This window comes from Arvicola amphibius, chromosome X (assembly GCF_903992535.2).
Source record: "Arvicola amphibius chromosome X, mArvAmp1.2, whole genome shotgun sequence".
NCBI classification, from domain to species: domain Eukaryota; kingdom Metazoa; phylum Chordata; class Mammalia; order Rodentia; family Cricetidae; genus Arvicola; species Arvicola amphibius.
Window position 1 is genome coordinate 16,493,174 of NC_052065.1, and position 15,865 is coordinate 16,509,038.

A 15,865-nucleotide genomic window follows, 5' to 3' on the forward strand; every position below is an offset into this window, starting at 1 on the left:
CTCTTAGTTCCACCACCTCGTATTGGAATTGCTTGTCTGCCTTCCATGCTCAACTCTGTATATTAAACATAGTAACACCTCTTTGCCCATCATTGTACCATAGTGCTACAACATGATGGGCGGTTAATAAATATTTGATGAATTAAAAACTTCTGGCGGGGCAGTGGTGGCGCGGGCCTTTAATCCCAGCACTTGGGAAGTAGAGGCAGGTGGATCTCTGTGAGTTCAAGACCAACCTGGTCTACAGAGCAAATTCCAGAACAGGCTCCAAAGCTACACAGGGAAACCCTGTCTCAAAAAACTAAAACAAACCAAAAATATTATCTATTTTAAATTAGCAACCTGACACAAAAGTTGATCCTCTCACCCAAGGCCTGAAACATGGCAGTCTGAATCCACTATTTGTCTTCGCAGTGCTCTACAGAGCTCAGTCACATACTAGCCTGGAGTGGCCAGCATCCAGGAGTGAATGTAGGGGACATCCGTGACAAAGGAGGATATAACAAACTCAGAAATAATTTTATTAGGGTTAAATGTGTAGGTTTTTGCTATCAGAAAGCATGAGCTTGTTACTTCTCTAAGTAACAACTATGTTGCTCTGGATCTTGGCTTCTCCATCTGTGAATGAAGGACTTGGAACAGATTAACATCCATGGTACACCACTGGGCATGGTGGCACATGCCTTTAATCCCAACATTCATGAGACAGAGGCACGCAGATCTCTAGAGTTCAAGGTCAGCCTAGTCTACAGAGCTAGTTCCAGAATAGTCAGGCTTATACAGAGAAACCCTGTCTTGGAAAAAAAATTCCAAGATACATCAGTCTTAGTACCCTTTGGCCTGCTTTACTGCCTCCAGAGACCAACTCTTCCTACCACCCTCTTTCATTTCTCCATGATCCTCATCTTCAAGAATACTTTACTAGCCATCCGCCTCCCATACCCCATACCTCTACCCACACCAGCCCCTTCACTGTTGAAAGAAATTGAGACCAGAGTGTTCTTAACCCCTCAGCCAAGTCCTCAAAGTCAATCCAGAGTCAGTAGATGCTCAGTCCACATCTCTCCTCTTAAGTTTTATTGACTGATGAAGACTTCATCTTTGTCAGCTGCCGGCTTCAGGGGGACAGAGCTGGGAGACAGGGAACCTGAGATGACGTGAGATTTCAGTCTGAGAGCACAGATCCAGCAGGTGACCCAAGAGAGAAGAGAAAACTATGTGGAAATTACAGGGCAGGAGGAGGTAATCAAGAAGTCTCTTCTGTCCCTCCCAGGGTTCAGAAACAACTCAGGCTTCTGCCTACAACACTTCTGGACTCCCGCCCAAGACGACAGAGTCAGCCCATGATCTCAAAACCCAGCCCTGCTCTAGCTGGGTGCCAGGCTCTTATCTCAGCAGGTCCAGACTCCAGACCAACCCAAGAAGAAAAACACCAGAGAAGAAAGTAGTTAGATGTGGCCATCTGATCGGGGCAGATGTATATGCTGCGGCAAATTGCTCTGAGGCTTTGCATATGGTTACGGCAGCAGCTGCTATTGCTAGAGTTTGCTGGAGGCCCAGCAGAGGGCAGGTGGCAGGAACTCATATCCAGCAGCCGGGGAAGCAGGTGGTGGTGTTTGTGCTATCTCTGTGTTAGAAGAAGCAGCCTGACCCCTCAGCCAAAGCTTGGGGGTAGTGGGTCACTACAGAGGCCACAGCTCATTAAGCCAGCCCACGGTTGTATTCCAAGCTTCCAAATCTGGGACGTGCTGGGCCTGGTGAAGGGCAAAGACTTTGCCCACTATAGGTTAAATTAGAGTTGAGGGTTCTCTTCTCTGAACCCTCGAACTTGTACAGCACAGCCAAAGAGAAGAGGAACTCTCGACTCTTCTTGTCAGGCCAGACCTCAAATGTTAGACTACAAAGCACTTTAACCTGCCTCTGAGGGCCCAAGGGAGGAGCATGCAAGAGGCCAGCTTAGGAGAGAGAGGCCAGTCCCAGCATGCTGAGGCAAGGAGTCCAGGACCTATGGAGTCCCAGTGCTTCAGCTCCTGTTAGGAAAATTGTTTCCCATGCCCTAGCTACTTCCCCACCAGATGGGCCATTCCATGAAACTCCATTGCATAGTTCTTGGCAGGGAGCATAAGGGGTCCCCAGGTCTGCCCCTCTTTGCCTCTCCCAAATATGGCTTTGGAAAGGAGTTCCCAAAAATTAAGAGGCCCTCTGAGTGGGCAGACCCATCCCTCACAGGGAAGAGATCTTCACAGTCTCAGGAAGGAGGCAGGGGGTACCCAAGCTGGAGTTCCTGAGGGTAGTGTTGCTTCTGCCACCACTTCCACCACCACCACCAGGGGAGGAAGGTTGACTCTCATCTGGTGTGTTGGCAGGAGGGGTGGGGATACTGATGATGGCAGCCACGAAGTCCCGGCTATCACAGTTCAGGTCAAGGCTGTCATGAGGCTTGGCATTGAGGCTTGAGCGGCTGTGAACAGGGGTAGGGAAGATGGAATACTCTTAAAAAGTCATCTTGATAATTGCCACACCAATTGTCACATTAATGAAGCACCTACTTGGTCCCTTGCACTGTGCTACAAATTCTTCCTGCATCCTCAATTATGGTAAAGGAGGTTGATTCTGCAGCCAACTGGTCTTGGGTTCAAATTGTGATCACATTTTACCACACTGAAAAAAGTGCCTGGACGTAGGGTATACGTACACACATACACACACACACACACACACACACACACACACACACACACACACACACACTTTCTGTGTGATGTTGGGGAGTAAATCCAGATCCTTGCCATGTTTGTCTGAGTACTACATGCATTGAATCACTGAAACTGGAGTTATAGGTGGTTATGAGCCACCACTATATGGGTGCTACTATGAATTGAACCCAGATTCTCTACAAAAGCAATAAGTACTCTTTTTGTTGTTGTTGGTTGGTTGGTTTTTTTTGAGACAGAGTTTCTCTGTAGCTTTAGAGCCTGTCCTGGAACTCACTCTGTAGACCAGGCTGGCCTCAAACTCACAGAGATCCACCTGCCTCTGCCGCCAGAGTGCTGGGATTAAAGGTGTGTGCCACCACCACCCGACTCAATAAGTACTCTTAAGCAGAGCCATCTCCCTAGTCCCTCTGTTGTTTCCCTTAACAATGCCAAAACTATTGCAAGGATCTATAATAGGAATGGGTAATAGTGACACACACCAGTAATCCTGGCACTCAAGAGGCTAAGGCAGGCAGACCCTGAGCTTGAGGCTAGCTTAGGCTGCATACATAGTGAGACCCTACTTCAAAGCCAAACAGAACAAACAAAAAGTTAAAATGTCTACACTAGGATCTATAAAACTGAGTCCTCATTCCTTTCTGACTGTCTGCCTTCTTGCCTGTCCCCGACTTCCCACTCTGCCCAGAGTAGTTTCCTCGCTAGACCTCCCATGCACAGAGGCTTCATGGCATTTGCATAGCGGGACACGGCCTGGAAAGTGCTTCCTCTAGTTACATGTATGGCTTACTCCTTTGCCTTCTTTAGACCTGGACTCGGACACCATTTCAGAAAAGTTTTCTTTTCTTTAAAAGAAGATTTTCTTTTAGATTATTTTGTTTTACTTTATGTGCATAAGTGATTTGTCTGCATATGTGTTTATGTACCACAGCATGCCTGGGGCCCATGGAGGTCAGAAGAAGGCATCAGAAGATCCCCTAAAACTGGAGGCAGAGGTAGTTGTGAACCACGATATATGAGTTCTAGGAACCAAACTCAGGTCCTCTTCAAGAACAGCCAGTGCTCTTAACCACTAAGCCATCTTTCCAGCCCCCAAATAGCTTTTCGTAGCCGGGCAGTGGTGGCACAGGCCTTTAATCCCAGAACTCAGGAGGCAGAGGCAGGTGGCAGAGGCCAGCCTGGTCTACAGAGTGAGTTCCAGGACAGGCACCAAAGCTACAGAGAAACCCTGTCTCGAAAAACCAAAAAAAAAAAAAGCTTTTTGTGACCACACTACTAAAACTGCACATGGCTCAGTGGTAGAATATTTAACTAACATTTGTGAGACCCCAGGTTCCATTCCCAGTACTAAAAAAGGTCATTCTTATTTTATTTTTTTGAGACACCTCTCACTATGTAGCCCTGGCTAGCCTGGAACTAACTACGTAGAAGAGGCTGGCCTTGAATTCACAGAGTTTAGGTTACCTCTGCCTCCAGTGTGCTGGGATTAAAGATGTGCGCCACCATGCCCAACCTGAAAATAATGAGACTGCTTGCTGTGGAACAATCTTTGTCCACTGTGAATATCTGTTGCTCTCATTGCTCTAATAAATGACTGAATGGCCAGTAGCTAGGCAAAAAGGGGTTATTTGGGAGAGCCAGATTGAGAGGAAGCTGGGCAGAAGAAGGGTGGAGTCTGGAGATTTGCGAGGAGACTCAGATAGAAGAAAGATGAACATAACATGATGAAAAAGGAACCACCATGTGTCAGAGTGTAGATAAGAAATATGGGCTAATCTAAGTTGTAAGAGCTAAACAGTAACAAGCCTAAGCTCTTGGCTGAGCATTTATAATTAATGATGAGTCTCTGCGTGGTTATTTGGAAGCTGGCTGTTGGGACAGAGCTGACCTGCGATCTCGACGAATGACTGCCTACAGCTAGAGAGATGGCTCAGTGACTGAGTACTGCTCTTCCAAAGTACCCAACTTTGGTTCCTAGCACCCACATCAGGCAGTTCATAACCTTCTATGACTCTAACTCTTGGGGACCTAAAGCCTAGGGTTTCCATGGGCACCTACAATCACATGCACATACCCACACACAGACACAGAATTGAAAATAAATCTAAAAGTAACCCCTGTATCATCCTTTGCTCCGTAGTCTCTGGCTGTTCCTTATTTATTTTTCAGCTTGCTACTTTCAAATGTTTGATCCAGTATGTCATCTGTAAACTTGTTTGTTAAGTGTTTTTTCCTATTAGGATGTAAGTTTCAGGACACAAGGATTCACTCCCAAAACGTGCGTGTGTGCGTGTGTGTGTGTGTGTGTGTGTGTGTGCACACGCGTGTATATTGGGTGGAACCTAAGGCTTCCTTCATACTAGGTAAATGTTTATCATTGAGCGACATCCCCAGCTCAAGAGATTCTCCTGCCTTAACTTCCTGAATGACTAGTCGGCCATAGAATATGCCACTACTATTACTCAGTAAGTATTGAAAAGAATGAAGAGCAAAGCGCAGTGATGTTCGAGTATGTTCTACCACCTGATGGCTGGGGCTGAATGAGCATGAGCTGAAGGTCAACTTGGCCTATACACAAAGCAAGACCCTGTCTTAAAATTTTGAAACATGAGGGGTTTCCAAGACAAACTAAAAAGATCCTTGCCCAGAGGAATTTGGGTTTGGGCTTGACTTGCTAGGCCTACAGTCATGAAATCTCAAACCCATGGCCCAAATTCTGCACTTTCTAATGGTGGACAAACAGGTGAGCCCGGCACTTACCTCTGAGGGGCGGGGCTCCTCCGAAGCCCTGCTAGTGTATCTAGCTCCTGCATGCTGCCACGGCTGACCGAGGCAGTGGAGTTGGCAAGGCGGATGGCTCGACGCTTGACCCTTCTAGGGCAACAAGATGATAACAGGCTGCTAGGCCCCATTGGCTGGGAAGACACTGAGGTACTACGGCTGGTGCGACCACCCAGTGAGACAGCTCCAAGGGCCTCACTGAAGGTTAGCTCATCTGTGAACTCATGACACTGTGGGCAGAAGGTAAATAGGATCACAAGGTAGCCCATGCCATGGAAACCAATACAACTCCCAGAACTTTGCTTAGAGAGAGTCACTCACACTCCCTTTTCTTTCCTTGCCCATCCTAGAAGCCTCTTTTTTTTTTTTGAGACAAGGTGCAGCCTATGTAGCCTTGGCTGGCCTAGAATTTACTATGTAGATCAGGCTGGCCTACAACTCATTGAGACCACCTGCGTCTGCCACAAGACTCGGTCTCTTAAAGGGAGCACCATGTGATCTTCACAACTACGTGGTAAGGCTTTCATCTCAGTGAGGGAACCAACTCCTCCCTCCTGCCAGGTGACATCTTGGTTGGCCTCACCGTAGTCTTCTCTAGACAGTGCAGCAAATGGTGATGCTGCTGTTCAAAAGCAGAACGGCTCCGAACGCACAGTGCCTGTCCCTCCCCGCTGCCACTGTCCTGGAAGAGATGGAGCAGAAAGAGGCAGTGAGCACCTTCCCCTCACAACCCTGCTCACCCCTAACCCCGATACATGCACCTCCCCACCTCAAGGCCCCCATTTTGCTTATACTGCAGGAAGGCATTGGTGGTTCCACTCTTTGCCAACCGGATTCTTGCCAGGCGCACTTTCTACAGAGAGGAGACAAAAGATTAGACACGTGGGGCCAGGGGCAGACGGGTTTAGAGTGTAAGGAACGACGGTGCTTGGAGTGGCAATAAAGTTACCTGTTGTGCTCGGCGCTTGTCAGCACGCTGGTTCTGGTGGTAGATGCGGCTAAAGTTGGACACAATGACTGGTACAGGCAAGGCAATGACCAAGACACCACTAAGTGAGCAGATGGACCCAAAAATTTTGCCAGCAATGGTGCTAGGCACCATGTCTCCATACCTGGAAAAGACAGAAGCAGGCCAAGGTTGAAAAGGTGTTCAATAATCCCCGATTCCACCCACCCACTCCTGATGTGCTCTTCAAACTTGGCCAAACCACAGACTCGCTGAGCTTCAGTTGCTTTCTTTCTTTTTAAGTTTTTTTTGTTATTGTTTTTGTTTTTGGAGAGTGTTCCTCTGTGTATCCCTGGATGTCCTGGGAACTTGCTCTGTAGACCAGGCTGGCCTTGAACTCAGAGATCTGCCTGCCTCCACCTTGGATTAAAGGGGTATGCCATCACTGCCCCGCTCCTTTTAAGTTTTATTTTTTGTGCATGAATGTTTGCCTACATGGAAGGATGTGCACCACATGCATCCAGAAGACAGTGTCAGATCCTGGAACTGGAGCTAAGGATGGTCGTGAACAGCAAGTTGTGAGCCATTTCCCTAGCCCCAGCTTCAGTTCCTTACACTGAAAAATCTGGAGAATGGGGCCTAGAGAAAGAGCTTAGTGGTTAGGCCTTGTAGAGTATCCAAGTCCAGCACCCATGTCAATCAGCTCACAACTACCAGTGACTCCAGCACCAGAGGATCCAACGCCCTCTTCTGAACTCCAGGGAAACCTGCACTCACATGCACATACTATACACATAATTTAAAACTAGTAAAAAAGAAATCTTCGAAATGCAAAGAATGGACAGGCAGTGGTGGCACACACCTTTAATCTTAGCACTTGGGAGGCAGAGGCAGGCAGATCTCTGAGTTTGAGACCCACCTGGTCTACAAAGTGAGTTCCAGGACAGTCAGGGCTACACAGAGAAACCCCAACTCAAAAACCAAACAATTCAAAATATGAAGAACGACCTCTCTGGTCCCCAGCAGTAGTGGTCAAATGAGAAAAGGGGCTGCCTTCAGTTTCTGCCGTCTGCTGCCCTCATCTAAGCCATGCATTGGGCAACATTGTCATCTGGAAACCTACTAACACCAGCAGAAGGGAAAACAAGGAACAAATACAGGCTCCTGGAGGCTAGAGAAATGGCTCAGTAGTTAGACAGTCCTGCCACCCCAGTTTAGATGAGAGGCTCTGTATCCCAGAAGCAGTCTGTTGGTTTTACTTGCTTCTCTACATTCTTTAGGAAGGACCCCTTCAAATATCCCCCAGAAGAAGCCTGGAAAGTGTCCTCCTACGAAAGATAGGAAGCCTCTAAGCGGTGATGGTGCACACCTTTAATCCCAGCTCTCAGGAGGCAGAAGCAGGCAGATGTCTGAGTTTGTGATCTACAGAGCAAGTTACAGCCAGGGCTACACAGAAAAACCCTATCTCTTGAGAAAAAGAAAGAAAGAAAGAAAGAAAGAAAGAAAGAAAGAAAGAAAGAAAGAAAGAAAGAAAGGAGTGTGTTATTTTAGGGGCTGGAGAAGTGGCTCAGAGGTTAAGAGCACTGACTGTTCTTGCAGAGGACCCAGGTTCAATCCCCAGCACCCAAATGGCAGCTCATAACTGTAACTCCAATTCCAGGGGACCAGACACCTTCACACCAATGCACATAAAATAAAGTTAAATAAATTATTTTTAAAAAAGAAAGACAGGGAGCCTCAAAACTACCCTGCCTTCCTCCAAGCCATCACTCTCCCATTGAACAACAACAGAACCAACTTCTGGCTTGTTTCTCCAAGGAGGGGAACAGCTCAGAGAGGGCGCCATAGTTGATTTGCCCAGGAACATACAGCACACTTTTTTTTCTAACCACAAGACCAATTGAAACTCCTTTGAGAAATTCAGCCTCTGCAATCTTCAGACAGGGTCTCATGTATCCCAGGCAGACCTCAAACTTACTACGTATCTGAGGATGACCTTGAACTTCTGATCCTTTTGCTTCCGCCTCCCACTGTCTACTGGGATTACAGGCTCAATTTATGGAGTGCTGGAAATTCAACCTAGAGTTTTAGAGGTGCCAGGAGAGCACTGTATGAGTTGAGCGACATCTCCAGACCTTCTCATTTGTGCTGTGCCCAGAGCCTCTCTAGCTTGGCCATTTCTAGTTATGTGATAATCATCTCAGACTATGTCTCACTTATGTACGACAGGAGCTCCTACGGTCACAATTGTTCTGCGGACAGTATATGGCAAAAGACAACAAGATACCTACTGCTAACTCGTTCTTTATACTCAATATTTATTGATTTGATCCAGTAATGAACTTCCAAGCAGAATTAATCTGTACTTCTTAGAAACTTTTGTACTTCTATTGGGCACTGAACAAATTCAGCCATTCTTTCTACAGACATTGAATAACAACACTCTACCTAATCCTAGAGATGAGAATTTACAGAAGAATCACAGCATCTGCCCTACACAGTGTCTCAAAAGCATTGGAAGGAGGCAGGGGAGATGGCTCAGTTGGTAAATACCCGTTTTACATGCAAGCATGAGAACCTGAGTTCAGATTTCCAGAACCCATGGTAAAAGCTGTATCAGGATGTGTGCCTAGAATCCCAGCCCTGGAGGGCAGAGATAGGCGTGGTACTGGTCAGCTAATCTAGCTGAATGGATGAGCTTCCGGTTTAATGAGAGATCTGTCTCAAAAAAATAAAGGTGGCAGCCAGGCAGATCTCTGTGAGTTCAAAGCCACTCTGATCTACAGAGAGAGTTCCAGACAGCCAGGACTACACAGAGAAACCCTGTCTCGAAAAATAAATAAAACATTGTTTAAAAGGTATCAGAGTATGATGGCGCACACCTTTAAGCCCAGCACTCAGGAGGCAAAGGCAGGCGGATCTCTGAGGTCGAGGCCAGCCTGGTCTACAGAGTTCCAGGACAGCCAGGGATACACAGAGAAACCCTGTCTTGAAAAACAAAAACAGAAAACAAATTTCCTGGACTCCAGGTAAAGGTGGAAGGAGAGACTACAAAGTTGTCCTCTGATCTTCATATGCATGTTCTTACATGTACATGCTCAAAGCACACATGCATGCATGCATGCACGCGCGCACACACACACAAACAGAGTTAAAGAGAGAGACGAAGTTGTGAATTGTGACACAAGCCTAGAATTCCAGCATTTGGGAGACAGAGGCAGGAATAGGATCATTGTAAATCTGAGGCCAGCCTGGGTGTACAAATTGAGAGTCTGCCACAAAACAAAACAAAACAAAACAAAACAAAACACTATGAGAGCTGGGGCTGGTGACTGTGGTGAGGTCTTGGGTTCAAGCCCCAATAATGTCCCTCCACAAACAAAAAACATCATGAGTTTGGCAATTCCATTTGTTGTATCTATCTCAACTGTTTCCTCTCAGGGATTGGCAGTAAAAAAATAATACTCCTCCCAGGACTTGGGAGGCAGAGGCAGGTTGATCTCTGTGAGTTCGAGGCCAGCCTGATCTACAGAATGGGTTCCAGGACAGCCAAGACTGCTACACAGAGAAACTCTGTCTCACAGAACCAAAATAATACTGATATAGTCAGCTGGGTGTGCACTCAGGAAGCAAAGGCAAATGGATGGTGAGTTCAAGACCAGCTTGGCCTACTTGGTAAGAATCTGTCTCAAAACAAAAGTAATGCTGAAAATATCTTCTGGAAAACATCAAGGAATCACGAACTCCCAGCAGCTGTGTCTGTACAGTCACACAGCAGACAGTTTTAGAAGGTTGAGAAACATGGCATGAGTGTTCAAAATGGGAAAAGTTGGTGACAAGAAGCTATGCACCTAGATATCCTGTGCCAGAAGCATTCAGAGAACTCACGTGGTATCACTGAATCCTCTTAAGGTGCTCATTTCCCACTTTACAAAGAGGGAAACCAATAAGCCTAACACAGTGGCTCATGCCTACAATCCCAGGAGGCTTTGAGTCTGAGGCCAGCTCGGACTATACAGTGAATCCAGGCAGGCCTGGGCCACACAGCATCTCAAAGAAAAGAGAGGGAAACTGGGACCCTGAGAAAGTGTGACGAGAAATGAGAGCAACATAAACAATTTTTGAAGCCTAACCTGGAAAAATCAAGATATGTTCAGAGCCGAGAGGGACTATAAACTTTAAAGATAGGGCCATGCTATGTAGCCTCATTGGGTTGGAATTTGCTATGTAATCTAGGCTGGCCTCAAACTCACAGAGATCCACCTGCCTCTGCATCCTAAATGCTGAGATTAAAGGCCTGCGCCACCACACTTGACTTCTCTAAATTTTTTTAGATAGGATCTCATTGTGTAGTCTTGGCTGTTCTGGAACTGATAGGTAGACCAGACTGCCCTTGAATTTACAGAGATCTGCCTGTCTCTACTGAGGTGGTGTGATTAAAGGTGTGCCTCACCAACCAAGCTAAATTTTTCTTTATTAATATTGGTATATTTTACTTTACATTTGTGAGTGTTTTGCCTACATGTAAATTTGTGTACTGTTGTAGAATATTTGTTTAGCCAGGCAAAGTTATGTTAAATGTGTTCATCCTGCATCTGTTAACTATGTAAAGATGTGTTGTATTTGCGTTAATTAAATAAAATTAACCTGGGCTCAGAGAGGCAGGGTTAGTAAGAGGTTGACAGGCAGTAAGTAGCAAGGAGGAACTTAGTGTGTGTTTTTTTTTAGTTGGGGTGGTGTGGAAGGGATTGGCTTCTAGGACACCAGCAAAGAGACAAAGTTAGCCAGCTGTTGCTCTAATTCTCTGAGCTGGCAGGTTTTCACCCTAGCCTTTGAATCTTGAATTTTATTAGAACGATAGAGATTTAGTTAGAACTACCTTTAGAATCCTGGCAGTGGTAGCGCATACCTTTAATCCCGGCACTCAGGAGGCAGAAGCAGATGGATCTCTGTGAATTCGAGGCCAGCCTGGTCTACAAAGTGAGTTCCAGGACAGCCAGAACTATTACACAGAGAAACCCTGTCTCAAAATAACAACAAAAAAATAAAAATATAAATAAAAAAAAAAGAGAGAGAGAGAGAGAGAGAGAGAGAGAGAGAGAGAGAGAGAGAGAAAAGAACTACCTTTAGAAGCAGCCACAGAGCCACAAAAATTCCCCCATTGGCTTTAGGACTGGGTACATCTTGGCTGGGCTGTTAGTTTAAAGGACCCTCTGGAATTGGAATTGCGGATGGTTGTTAGTTGCCATGTGGATGCTGGGAACCAAACTTGGGTCCTTTGCAAGAGCAGCAAGTGCTCTTAACCAGTGTGCCATCTCTACAACCCCCTAAAATTTATTTTAAGAGGTTTATTTTGCTAGGCATAGTGACCAGTACCTTTAATCCCAGCATTTTGGAGGCAGAGGTAGGCAGATTTCTATGAGTTCAAGGCCAGCTTGATCTGCATAGCAAGTCCCAGGCCAGCCAAGGTTGCATAGCAAAATTCTATCTCAAAAAACTAAAAAGCCAGATGATTTATTATTTTATTATTTTTAATTATGTATATGTGTGCATCTGTGTGCAGACATGTGCACAACTGTACAGATGCCTGGATGGCCAGAGGCATCAGATACCCTCGATCTCAAATAACAGGCCATTGTGAGCCATCCAACCTGGGTGCTAGGAACCAAACGGGTCCTCTGGAAAAGAAGTATGTACTCTTAACTGCTGAGCCATTTCTCCAGTTCCAGCTTTTTGAATTTTTATAGATTAGCAAACTGGAGCTCAAAAGGAGATAAAGGAGCCAAGCGTGCTGGTATGTATATACCTGTAATCCCAGCTGTGGGGAAGTGGAGGCAGGAAGGTAATGTGTTTGAACCTAGCCTGGGCTATACATAGCACAACAACCTTGTCTCAAAAGTGGGGTGGCAGGCAAAGGGACAGCACATATTTTGTATGTGTGAAGCCTCCATGTGAGGCTCTGGGTTTGATATCCGTTACCGTACAGGTATGTTCTAACCTTTTAATGTTACAGAAAGGGTGTGTGTGTCTGGCGGTTGGATACCCAGCTCCCAGCTCAAGGTCTACACTTACCCAAGTGTGGTCATGGTAACAATGGTATACCAGAAGGCAGCAGGGATGCTTGTGAAGTTGGTCTTGCTAGTGCCCTTCTCAGCATAGAACATGACAGTGGCAAAGATGATGATGGCCATGGTGAGAGAAAAGAGCAGAAAGCCCAACTCAGAGGCACAGCTCTTGAGGGTGTAGCCCAGAATCCGCAAGCCCTGGGAGTGTCTGGAGAACTTGAAGATTCTGAAAACCCTGAACACACGTAGGGTGACGAAGGCACCAGAGACATCATCATTCTTGGGCACAAAAAGCCCAATGTAGTAGGGCAGGATGGCTACCACATCGATGAGGCTCATCACACTGCGCAGGAAGCGGCAACGGCTGGGGGCTGCAAAGAGCCGCAGAAGGTATTCCCCGGTGAATATGAGTACGCAGGCTGTGTCCATACAGAAAAAGGCCGTCGGGAAGCGGTCACCACAGGGTTGCTCTCTCGTGGGTCGCCGGGCAGGGCCACGGCATGGGATGGTCTCCACTACATTGGCGATGACTGACACGGCTATGAAGAAGCCAGTGACATAGTAGAAAACGAGTGCTGCAGTGCTCGTGTGTGGGTTTTCGAAAGCCCTCCAGAGTCGCTGTCTCAGGGAGCTGCCTGCTGGAAGGGCTGGACCTTCCCCGGCCTGCTCAGCCTCCTCGTCTTCTGCCAGGCGCTCTGCATTCTCCTTCTTGCGGTCCCTGTACTCTTCAAGACAGCAGTCACCCACAAGCTCTGGTACCAAGCCATAGAAGGCCAGCTCCTCATCAAAGGCTTGGATGCACTCTTGCCTGGGGCAGTGCAGCCGGCCTGTGCGGTAGAAGTTCAGCACGTGCCGAAACATGTCTGGGTCACGATCAAAGAAGTACTCGCCTGATTCGGCATCATAGAAGAATTCCTTCTCCGAGCTGCCCAGCAGTGTGTCTGGATAGCGATCCAGCGTGTTTTTCCAGGTCTCAAAGCGCCGACCGCTCACATTCACCACCAGTACTTCATCACCTCGGGATGCCTTCACCTCCGGTGCAGGGGGCAGGGGCTGCTGGGCTAAGGGCAGCCAGCCCACTGCTGCAGCCCTTGCAAATGGTAGCCATGTGGCCACACCTGCCGCCATCCTGCAGCTCCCCAGGCCCACAGAGACTTGGGGTGTGATGTTTAGGAGAATGTGGCTAGCTCCAGGATGGTGGAGGTTTGGAGAGACCCTGGGCTACCCGGACAAGGAAACTGGGGTGTGTGTGTGGGGGGGTGTGGGTGGGTGGGTGGGTGGAGAGAGAGAGAGAGAGAGAGAGAGAGAGAGAGAGAGAGAGAGAGAGAGAGAGAGAAACCAATCGGAACCAGAGGAGGAGGAAGTAGAGAGAGAGACAGGCGCTTGGGGGGGTATTGGGGGTTTCTAGGGGACTAAGAAGGGGTTAAAGTGCTAGAGGAACCAAGAAGGATCCTCAAGTCTAGAAAGACTGAGATGAATCTAGAGCCAACACATTCCTGAGAGATGTCTGAGGGTGTTCAGAGGGACCAAGATATAGGTGGGGTGTTGTTCACACTCTCAAGAGTTCCCAATAAAGGAGGGTCTGTAACCCCTCCGTTGAGCTGAAGAGGAGGCAGACAGAGGCATTCAGAGAGTTGGAGAAAGGGACCAGAGATGTTTGAAAGAGGCTGAAGGGCTGTCCACGCCCAGAAGACTGATGGGAAAAGATGCCTGGGTTGGAGCCCCCTTGCAGATCAATAAAGGGGACTGGAGCATCTCAAGGGTGGCTAGACAGCGGGAGGTTGTAAAGATACTAAAAAGTGTCTAGGGAGTGACTAGCGCTGCCAAGAATAGCCTGGAGGATGTTGTCTACAATCTCCAGGAGTTCCGGGGAAAGTAGCAGAGGTGAGGGCCCTCTAAAGAGGACTGAGAAAGGAGGATAGCTAAAGTGGTAGATGGGACTAGCTTATTTTTTAAGAGGCCAGGAGATATGCAGCAGAGAGGTTCCCTGGAGGGAGCTTAGGAAGCCTGGTCCTTATCAACAGCTCTGAATGAGGAAAGGGGGGGATGTGGGGAATCCCAAAGGGCCAATACTCAACTGGACTGAAGTTGGGTATAGCCCCCTGAGCACACAAGAAACTCGCAAAGACTATGCAAAGAGGAAGGGAATTCCCTCAAAATAGATTGGATAGGGGGCGGGGTATTGGAAGAAAGTTGGGTGTGTCTTCCAGGAGAGGGGGCTGCTGAACCTTGCAGGAAGCTGGTAGGGGAGACTAGGAGAAGGCTGGGTCCCACCGTTGGAGGTACGTCTGAGGAAACCACACCCCGAGGGGCTGGCGGTGTGTACCCAGCAACAGCAGTAGCAGCAGCCGGAGCAGCAGCAACGACAGCAGCAGTAGCAGCAGCAGAGGAGGAGGAAGAGAAGAGCCACAGCCAGGCCTAGGAGGGAAAGGTGGCACAGGCGGGGGCGGGGTGGGAGACAGGGGGAGGAGGCTGTTGGGTCCTTGGAAGAAGGCTCTGGAAGGACAAGGTCCAGTGGGACCCCTGGAGACTGTTCCAGGATGGACTAGGGCATGGGGACCGCACCAGAAAAAGACAAGGACAGAGCTAGTGATGGTCCCCTCCCTCTCCCCACCGGGCTGTCCTCACCTGTGTCCCTGCTGCAGCAGCAGCAACAGCGTTGGGGCTGGGGGTACCAAACACCGGAGCTCCTGCCCCCTCTGCAGAGCTGCCGGAGTTCCTCCTCCTCCAGCGTTCTCTCCCCGCCCCTCTGGAGCTTGTCGGGAGATGAAGCGAGAGACAGGGAGGGGCCACGTGGCTCCCAGAGCCCCTTCCCCTAGGACAGCTTGAGAGAGACCCTGGGGAGACTCCGCCTCCTTACAAAGCTGGTTGGGCCTCAGTCGCGTCATCTGGAAAATGGGGGTGGCAGGGAACTTTGCCAGCTCTCCCCACCTCCTACTTCCTGGACTCCCCCTTCTTTCTGCCCAGCTCCTACCCCCACTGCCCCCAGGGGCCCTCACCCCCACCCGTCTGAATCAGCAGCACTTAGCAGAACCAATCGATGGGGAGGCGTCTGTTAATGGCCCCAGAGCGGAGTGCCACGGGGAATGATGCAGTGCTGTGTCCCCTCCCTGCCCCCCTCTGTGGAAGGCCGGGGAGAGGTGGGGGAGGGGGGCTGGTGGGGATGACCAGGCCTCCAGATCCACTCTGGGGGGAGGGCATAGGTCAGAGCCCAACTTCTAAACCAGACTTTGTGGGGCTCCAGTATACACCTTCCAGTTTGAGGATGCAAGATGCAGAGCAAAGGTAGTGCAGATGGGGACAATCCAGGTACCACTCCCTACCCGTAGGCCCCTTGCCAAAGGAGCAGAATTCCCATC

At 48.4% G+C, this 15,865-nt stretch overlaps 1 protein-coding gene across 1 annotated transcript; it reads right to left on the reverse strand.

Moving 5' to 3' along the window:
* Nucleotides 1-1,723: 1,723 nt before the first annotated feature.
* Kcnd1 (potassium voltage-gated channel subfamily D member 1) lies at nucleotides 1,724-13,634 on the reverse strand. The gene is made up of 6 exons (XM_038317055.1): nucleotides 12,514-13,634; nucleotides 6,445-6,607; nucleotides 6,265-6,348; nucleotides 6,079-6,177; nucleotides 5,475-5,725; nucleotides 1,724-2,461 (listed from the first exon to the last, which is right to left on the reverse strand). The coding sequence occupies exons 1-6, from the start codon at nucleotides 13,632-13,634 to the stop codon at nucleotides 2,224-2,226; spliced, it is 1,956 nt and encodes a 651-aa protein (XP_038172983.1). The 3' UTR covers nucleotides 1,724-2,223.
* Between the last annotated feature and the right edge of the window lie 2,231 nt (nucleotides 13,635-15,865).

Coding starts and splice junctions, on each gene's coding strand:
- Kcnd1 (XM_038317055.1), bottom strand. CDS start 13,634: ATGGCGGCAGGTGTGGCCACATGGCTACCATTTGCAAGGGCTGCAGCA. Junction 5,726..6,078: donor ACTGTCTAGAGAAGACTACG/GTGAGGCCAACC, acceptor TTCTGCCCACAG/TGTCATGAGTTCACAGATGA. Junction 2,462..5,474: donor AGGAGCCCCGCCCCTCAGAG/GTAAGTGCCGGG, acceptor CCCTGTTCACAG/CCGCTCAAGCCTCAATGCCA.